At 44.9% G+C, this 9,624-nt stretch overlaps 1 protein-coding gene across 2 annotated transcripts in view; it reads right to left on the bottom strand.

Moving 5' to 3' along the window:
- Positions 1-352: 352 nt before the first annotated feature.
- The window catches only part of LOC116062471 (protocadherin Fat 4), a 107,031-nt gene continuing 97,759 nt past the window's right edge, over positions 353-9,624 (bottom strand). For both annotated transcript variants that reach the window (XM_031317153.2, XM_036004628.1), the window contains 3 exons: positions 9,073-9,290; positions 5,919-6,180; positions 353-2,545 (listed from right to left, as the gene is read on the bottom strand). In XM_031317153.2, the coding sequence (XP_031173013.2) occupies positions 636-2,545; positions 5,919-6,180; positions 9,073-9,290 (2,390 nt within the window). In that variant the 3' untranslated portion in view covers positions 353-635. The remainder of the gene's footprint in view (positions 2,546-5,918; positions 6,181-9,072; positions 9,291-9,624) is intronic.

Raw genomic sequence — 9,624 nt, 5'->3', positions numbered from 1 at the left:
CCGTGCGAGCAAAACGGCGTACGTACTTTCACACCGAGGGCTGCGGACTGTCACCTACAGGTGCAGTCAGATCAAACACACATGCTTCCTTTTAAGTCGATTAAAAATTGACCCCTAAAAAGACGGAGACCGGGAATTTTCTTTTGCTCCACGGCCCATTGGAATTCTCTTCCTGTGAGTGTTAATATTATCTACCCTCTTATCTCTCAGCTGTAAATGTGACAGACGTTTTAGGAACGGAGAGGCAATACTGGTAATACAAAACAGAAATGTTTGATCAAGATAATGTGAATGGAGCTTTGCAGTCACTAAATTGAATTCAGACATGGATTTCTTTTTTTGTCTTTTTTTGAGCCTTTCAGTGTCAATGGATACTTTGTAATGAGGCCTCAAAGGCATGAATGCTCGATTGTACAGTTGACTCTGGACCTAGAAAAGACTGGTAAACTATTCCAAGGTGGCTAATGACAAAATCTGTCATGTTACAGGTGCCATGTTTCTGCCTTACTGCATTGAAAGTCGTCTTATAATTTTTTATAACATGAAAAAAAACGTGTAGTCCGATGTTCTCTTGAAATATACAGCTTTTTTTTTAGAGAACATCACCATATTCTACAACATTGTAATAAATAGTCTCATACATATTGCTCAGCTTCTCCTTCGTTTAGAATGGTAACTGAGCCATCCCCACTGTTCATTTCAATGTCTCTTGCTGCCGCGTTCTCGGGAAGCAAGGCTAAGTCCTTGAACACATCTACATAATGTCCAAAGCCGGGGCCCCAGTTCAACAGATTGTCCCAGTTGAAGCCCCCAGCTTGCTGGCCCAGTTTGTGGGGCAGGGTATAGTGCTGCTCAGTAGGAGGCATCTGGGGAATGCCAGGCCCTCCTTCTGCCCTCCGGCTCGAGTACCGCCTCTGCTTGAGCCTCCCACCGTAGTCCTCGTCGTCAGCGTCTGACTCGTTGACTTGCGAGAGCTTGGGAACTCGGGAGCTGTAAGACACCGGCTTGTCCCGGTCGTACTCCATCTCCGAGCAGGTGAAGGAGTCATGTGAGTCACTTTCTGAAGAGGACTCTGGGGCAGGGATGCCATCAGCGGGGTTGCGGACCCTTGACAGCGGCCTGCGGCAGTCCTCCTCTGAGCTGGAGCGCCCGTGGTCAGCGCTGCAGATGCTGGGGTTGCGTGGGCGCGGAGTGTTCAGCCGCTCCACTTCCTCTATAGACAGCCCCACGGGAGGCCCCGTCTCCAGGGGGATCTGCTCGATCGGCTGCTTGAGCCGACTGCCGGGCCTGGATGTGTGGCCGTGGCTGGCCATGGTCTGCGGACTCTTGCTGCGCCTCCCCAGCCGGGTGGCGTAGTTGAACATGGGCGGTGGCTGGCACATGTCGTTGTGCAGGTCCAGCGGGCTGCCCTCACGGCGAGCTAGGTTGAGTTCTCTGGTTGGAGTGTTTCGGTAAAAAGAGGAGGGCTTGGTGAACGGGGCTGGAGAGTGTCTGGAGAGAGGGTTTGGGGTGGGGCACGCTGAGTGGGAGTGGCTGAGCGGGGTGGACCTCAGTGCTTGGGTGTACTGAGGCTGGTAGGTGTAGCTTGTTGCTCCGAGGGGTAAGGGAGACTGTCGGGCGAAGCCCAGCGGGCTGTGTCTCTGGATGGAGAACTTGGGCGTGTGGCTGCGGAACTGCTTATAGTGTTGGATGATGTCTGCATCTGAAGGGGCGATACTGCTGGCATTGTCTATGTCATAGTGTTCAATGTCTGCCTCTGGGCCGTTACAGGGGACGCAGGGAGCACTGGGGACGGTCTCATTGTTGTGGGGAATGTCTGTTTCATCATAGATCAGATAAGGGTTCTCCCTCTCAATGATGTCCGGTTTGGGGTTCCCTTCTGGTTGCTTCCGTACCGTCATGTCATCTCCGTATGGCGGGATGTTATCTGGGTCATCGAATGCTACGTTCTCGCTACCCTTTTTCTTTTTCTTCTTCTTCTTCTCCTTGGGTTTCTTCTCCTTGGCTTCCTTTGGCACTTTGGTCTTGTTGCGGCCCTTGCAGTGGTTGCACAGGATCAGGCTGAGCACCACCAAGGCAAGGACGGTGGCACAGCTGCCAACAATAGCAGGCACTGCCCAGATGGGGAGGACCATCGTCTCCGCTGTTGGGCTTGGGCTGCAGACAAACCCGCCGTTGTTGGCTGACTTGCAGACATTACCCTGAGGGCATAGGACACCCAGACAGGCCACCAAGGTCTCACAAGTCTTGCCTGTGTAGAACTCAGAGCAGATGCAGGTGAAACCTGAGCGGGGGTCCGGCACACAGCTGCCATGGTTCTGGCAGGGATTAGAGCTGCAGTCTCCGGGTGGAACACACTGGTACGTGTACCACTGGTTGACGCACATCAAGCCGTCCCAGCATGGGCTGCTCTCACACAGGTTGGGACCTCTGCAGCCGATCTTGACAGACGAACTGGTCTGAGTTAAGGTGACAAGGCTGTGTTCTCCAGTAAATGGCAGGTTCTCCCCATTGTACTTCACATAAGCCAAGCAGCCGTCGAAACCTGTAAATGAATAAGAGAGGAAACCAGTTCAGATAACAAGAAGCAGCCATCAGCAGCTAACAAGGACATAACAGTGGCCTGGAGGGGAATGTTTTCCGATTGCCACCAGACTGATTGGTTTTTCAAAATGTCTGCCAACCCATGATCGCTTCCTTGTAAATAACAGGAACTGGGAGCTATAATCAGAGCTAAAGCAATTTTGTTTAGACTGATAATTGGTTCAAGCTTAGAAAAAAAAAAGAGACATTTATTATGGAAAGCAGCTCCTCAAAACAAATGCATGATTTTAAAATCAATCGCTTGCCATTTTGAAAGAAATATGAAATATTTTCTAACAGAGAATCCATCATCAGAGCCATTATAGCTTCAAGACATACATCTGGGTTGGATGAATGTCTCTGTGTCTAATTTAATCTTTTGCTTCGTGTGTTGCCTGACAGCACTGCCTCACCGATGTAAATAGATTTTTATTGAATTTATCCCAGTGCAGATTAAATCCATTTGTGCCTTTTCATTATTCCTAAAACAAAGTGAGTACACAAAAGAACCCAACTGTTCAGACACATTGAGGTAAGGGTTGATTAACAGGCAGTCTGCAACAGATCTGCATGCTCAGAATATGTTTGTTTTATGTATGCTCTGGTCGTTATGTAAGAAAGGTCAACAAATAATTCAAATGGCTCATTTTTTTTTTTTACCATATTAGTGCAGAGTATTAGGTTAGTTTTTCCCTCCCCTGAACTTCTAAAATTTACTGTGTTGCATTACCTCCCTCTGGAAACCCCCTCTTTCACCTTTTCCAAACTCTTTCCCAGCTCATGTTCGAGGAAATCTGATCTTTGATTTAAGTCTAAACTCAGATGAGAGTCCATGGAAATAGGACCAAAACACCAAAAGTTCTCAAAGACGGGCGTTCCAAGATAAAGTCAAATTAAATTAATATTAGTTATTTTGTCCATAAATGATACTCTGAAACATGTATTCAACTAATGTGAACTCATAGCAGCTAAATCTCAGCAGCTTCAGATAGAAACAGATCTCAGGCCAGTTTCACAGAGTCTTGTTGGACGGCCACCAAATATGGTCAGCACTTTGAGCAGCAGACTATCAATTCATTTGGGGAAAAAAAGAAGGTTTGTACTGGGTTTATAAAGGCTCACACAAGCATGAGTTCTCTGTAGGGGTGGACCGGTACACTGAAGTCACGCTTCGGTTCATACCTCGGTTCAGACATCACGGTTCGGTTCGGTACAACGGAGGGAAAAGCTTAACAAAAATGCAGAAGGCAATTTTTTTTATTGTGCATGTCTCAGGCTGTACCACCTAGTGTCATCCAGTCTCTCCCCTGAGCTAGCTGCAACAGCCTGAAGCGTATAAAGTAAGATGTAAACAGTAAACAATAAGTAGGCTACCCCACATCATCTCCAGACTCCATCTGGAACTTGTAAACAAAATAAGACAATCAGCTAGCAGTGTGATATGGGAGACTCTCATATGTGAATGCACAGAGCAGGGGTGTTAAAAGAGCAGCTTCTTACACAGAGCAGTTAGCTTCACATGCTAACAGTGGAGCCAGCAGCAAACAGCGAAGCTAACGGCGGAGCTAACAGCTAACGGCGGAGCTAACAGCGGAGCAAACAGCGAAGCAATTGGGCCTGGAAGCCATTTGTGGTCGAGGCAAGAAGGGATACAGCTACAGTACATCCGTGTTTGGTTGTATATGGAAGGGACTAGTTTGCTTTGCGTGGACTCACTGGATCGACTCGACATTTGGCGGAGCTTGAGGAGCTTCAGAGCTAAGGCGGGGCTACAGATTATGTGTCCCTAAGAAAGGCGTATGTAACAGTAGTTCCACATTACATTAATTCATTTGCACGCAAGTTTTATTTATTTTTATACCGTGTATTCTCCGTGTAAATTCATGTACTGAACCGAGACGCCCGTACCGTTTCGGTTCAATACGAATACATTTACCGTTCCACCCCTAGTTCTCTGTCACAGATAACTACAGTATGTGCATGTGCACACATGTAGAAGAGGTTTCCATAACATGTGAAAACACTGCTGCATTAGTAATTTACAGTAGGTGAAGAGTGTTTTGGTCAAACGCCAGTTTTTGAAAGCTTCAGCATTTGTGTTTGACACAGCACGTAAATACACACGTACTGTACATTCATAGAGTGTGCATTCATCAAGGGTTTGACTGTCATAGTTAGTTTTGGAGAGAGCAATATCCAAACTGAGATGTTTAAACTTTAAATATGACACATTTCTTGTCAAAACTACAAAAATATTTTCTTGAAAGGGTAGAAAAGCCTCTGAGTCAATGTTTAGATTATCATCGGAAACTCAAACTGTAATTCAGAAATTCTTTATGGTAGGCTAGAAGCTAGCAGCGCCTTTAAAGGAACACGACCCACTCACCACATATATTATCAGATACGCTGAATTTACACTGAATTGAAAAATGACATCATGTCCATTATGTGTACAAAATATATGATTTCCTTGGGCACTGCAACAATCTCTCTTATCAACTCCTTGTGTAAGGAGCAGTTGGGGGGTTGACTGGCTTGCTCAAAGGCACCAGTTGTACCCTGGAAATCCAGAGTTCTCGCGAGAGCACAATTTGAATTTGCTCAGCGAGTCACTCTGGCATTGATTAATGATGCTCATTAACTATGCCCTTGTAGCCGTGCTGCACCAATCACATCGGTGTATCTGATATAGGCGGGCCAGAGGCGAGCTAAACAGATGACGACAGTTTAATCTACTAGTTAGCTCCGCTGGTAGCTAAGCGTACGGGGCTCTGGATACGTCACCACGTGTATTGTTGTGATTGGTCGTAGTGTTATCCAATTACGTGCAGTGAGATTTTCAAATGCATGCTTGGTGCCGCCCCTCGAGTTGGGCCATTTTCATTACTCAATGCCAGACCCTTAATCTTTCGGATTTGGGTCTGGATTTCCAGGCTACCTCAGTTGTAGTAATGAGAAGGGAATCTGCAGATTATTATTATTATTTTTTTTTTTTTTTTTTTTTACAGTTTTCCAGGTGATCCAAAATGAAAATCTGGGCAATTTAGTGGACTTGTTTTGTTAACATTGAAAAAAAAAATGTATCTGCGTAGAATCTGCGGAAAATCCGCACAATAATCTACGAAAAATGTTGCGGATTTTTCCGTCCACAGATTCTGTGTGGCCCTGGTAATGAGGGAGACGCTGACGCTCAGGGATCACACTGGCAATCACAAGCCAGAAAATAAGGTTTTTTAGCACTCAATTATAGACTTTAAGAAATTACCTGATCTGATGACCTACTTTCCTAATCCTCCCCAACCCAAACACATGATAAATACACCATTGAGCCTCACCTGCTGCAGTTTTCTGCTGAGCAGGTCCGGGTGGGATCCCGCCCAGGGAAAAGATTAAAACGCTGAGTCCTCCAAAGTCCTGGGTGGCATGCTGGATGACCCTGGGGTGGCTGCCGTCTACCTGGAGCACCGTGGCGGAGCCGTTCTTGATCAGCTGGAGTGTGTGCCACTGGCCGTCTGACAGCACCGCCTCTCCCACGGTCCGCTCCACCTTCCCCCCGACGCCCGCATCTGAGACGTAGTGGATGTTGCCGTTCCTCAGCTGAGAGAAGGAACAGAGAGTAAAGTATAGCTATATGTCTCGATGTTGAATTCCACATTAGACATCATATCATAAATTAGAGATGAGTAGACAGGCTGGATAAATCCATGAATCTGCATACTCTTATAATTCTTAATTTCTTGCGTAAGATAAATAATGTTCCCCGATGAGAGTCGCATAAACTAGGGTTTAAAAAGGAAGTGTTTCAGATTAATGCAATGACTTATGTCAGCATCAATCATGGGCGATGAGAGGAAGTCTTCTCTCAGTCTCCCCAAAACTACCACCACACTGCTTTCCAAATCTGATGTTGAGGTCAGAGATCGAAAACAGAAATGCAGGCTGACTCTCGTAAATCTTCCTCCCGGCGGGGACATGCTGCAGTTAATCATGTTCTCACGACACGACGTGTTCAGCTAATGATATTCAGCCAGATGATGACCAGAAGCTTGCTTACAACTAATTCTGAGAAAACATGCTCATTCAAACGCCCACTGGTGAACCCCTCTTTCCAGAAAAGAGAGGACACAGTGCGTCTTTAAAAGAAATGAATCAAGCTCACTTTGGCATGAACGACAAATGCGCAGCTCACACTGTGTATGGTAATCTCATATGCGTACTCCCCACTTTCGATGGAAAAGTAATCCCGTTCTGCTCTCTTTTCAAAACCCCCTGAAAAATCAGCAATGATAAGTAGCTTCCGGAAGAATTGATTTAAAATGGGAAAAGCGGAAAGCTCCCCAAGCCAAAGAAAACTAAGTGCTCCAAGTCTGGAAAACCAATCATGAAGTTTATCTATTAAACATCTTTAAACAAGTTTTTTTTGTTTGTTTTATATCTCAGTATATATAGTTCAGACTCTCAACATATGTACATACATACAGTATGTATTCCCATGCTGCTCTTCTTTTTTAGGTGTCATGGTACTTATAACACTTCTCTGGACTGTTCAGGAAGCTGTGATGGTGACTCGATGAGCACCAGAAGCTGCTCCGAGCCGGAAAACAAAATCATAAGAGAGAAAGTCTGATACTAAAGTGGGAAGGGGTCGGTGGTGGTGAGGGTGAAGGGGGGGCCCAAAAGGAAAATTGAAGAGGATGAATGAGCGCTCGGGCCTCTTTGGGCAGCTGCCCAGGATCAGTCAGAGGGAGGGGGTGCTGAACAGGATGAGAGGAGAAAAAAAGGAATTAGACTAAAGGGAGGTGGCTGAGAAAGACCCATAGAGTTTGCCTTTAGTAGGAGAGAGTGTGTGGGGTGGTGACTGGTGTTGTAAGGGGTGAATCAAAGTAAGGAGAGCTGAGAACATGTACAGACACTTATGTGTGTACACCATCCTGTTCTAAGCTTATATACAAACATTCAGGCCACCTTTCAGTGTCAGCTTACTGTATGTTTGCACACACACAAACCAACACACGCTCATGACTGCAAATGCTTTTGGTGATGCAACAAATCATGTGGCAGCCATATTACAGAACCTCAGCTCTGTATGAATGGATGAGCCAAAGCTGATTTGTGTCTTGGCACTGACTAGAAAGTAATCATGATCTAATTATGATTTGCACGTTCCCTAATGAGCCTTCTAAGTCTGCAAGTATGGCTCGTGGCTGATGCTTAATATTAACAGCGGCTGCTCTGCAAAGTTAGCTGGCGAATTAGCAGAGTCACAATGCCAAACTAAGCTGAATCTTCTCCTACAACTTGTAGTGCTTTTAATTTGGGGAAATGCCACTATGTGTACAAGGGGACATTTCCTGTGCCACAGTATCCAACATTTGAATACAAATGTACCTTAACAGAAAGTTCACGGCGCATTATTTTGCGTTGAGCTGAATCTCCGTGGGACCTCAGTGATGAATGTGGTTTAAGGGAGAATTGTGGCTGATGAGCGTCTGTTCGCGTTAGTTTCTATTACTATTCTATTATTGTATGTTAGGAGCTTTGTCTTCCACTTTGAGGAAAATTGTCTTTGGCTTCACACAACATTAAAAACACTATAATACTGATGGGGACAAACAGCAGGAACACAGTAAGTACTGGGCAGGACCTTCACTTACCTCAACTGAAAGAGGCCGGTATTTATAGGTTGACAAGTGTATTTTAATATATTTTAGTAGGAAGCCATCCTATTCTTTCATCTGCTCCTGTTGGTTGTATTAATTTGTTTTTGCTGTTGTGTGCTGATGAATGAAACCACTACCTGAGGTGCTGCGTTTCATTATTTAGAGGTGGTCTGAGTTTAATTGCACAACAGTGCATGAGAGAGAGAGAGAGAGAGAGAGAGAGAGAGAGAGAGAGAGAGAGAGAGAGAGAGAGAGAGAGAGAGAGAGAGAGAGAGAGAGAGAGAGAGAGCAGTGTTTCTGTTAAAAATAGAAAGTGTACAGGTATGTATATGAGTATTGGAATGAACATTATGATGAATTTATCATGTGAGCCAGTGCAGTACAGTCTGGATAACAACGATAACAATACTCTTAACAATATTCTGCACTATGTATAGTTATTTTTTATTTATCAGTGTCACCTCCTACTGTGCATTATGCCATTCCCTATTTATCTGTATCATATTCATCTGTATATCTGTATATGTTATCCCCACCTGTATATAAAAGAATGGTTTATAGTGTACATATTTTCCATCTATTCTTATTTTTCTATTCTGTTCTATTTTTTGTGTATTTTTCTCTCCTTTATATATTTAATGTGTATTTTTTCTTTTTTGTTGTGTTGAATTGAGCTGCTGTGACGAGTGAATTTTCCTATTGTGGGGTCAATCGAGTCTATCTTATCTTATCTTATAATGTTCATACAGACAGCAATTATTTGAAAATGTATCTTATGTTTCTCGGAGCGCTGCCACATGTCACCCCACTCTCACTTCCTCTCTCTCACCTTCACAGTAGTGTAGTTGCTGCTCTCCTGCACATGCAGCAGAGTGCCGCTCTTGCTGCGCGTCCTGAACTTGACCTCCAAGCTGCTGGGACTGGCAGGGTCAGAGGTCCCGCCCTGCAGTGATTGTCTGAGAAGGACGTCACGTTTAGGGCCCTGCTTCAGGGAGTAGTCCAGACGGCCGGTTCCATCCAGGGACAGGGCAGTGTCTGCTGTCATGTCTGTGGGAGTAAGATAGAGAATATCCTCAATCCTGTCTGACTTCACAGACATTTCACAGGCAGTTGTAAAACTTATATTTCCACTCCGGTGCTGGCGGGCCCTCAGGCCCAAATGATTTTCCTAATCCGACTGCCATAACCACAAATTGGTCCTTTCATTATCACCAGTGGCACAGAACAGCCTGTGTGCCATTGAGCTTGATATGAGTTTTTTTTGTTGTACATTGTAAAATGATCCATGGAATTTAAGTGTTTTTTGTTTATAATGATTTCCATTAAAACTATGTTTTGTGTTTGTGCCATTGTTCTTCTCCCTCACCTAAAACGCTCTTGA

This window comes from Sander lucioperca, chromosome 1, assembly GCF_008315115.2.
Source record: "Sander lucioperca isolate FBNREF2018 chromosome 1, SLUC_FBN_1.2, whole genome shotgun sequence".
Classification (NCBI taxonomy): domain Eukaryota; kingdom Metazoa; phylum Chordata; class Actinopteri; order Perciformes; family Percidae; genus Sander; species Sander lucioperca.
Note: the sequence above shows the minus strand (reverse complement) of the source record. Positions and strands in the feature narration are given on the sequence as shown.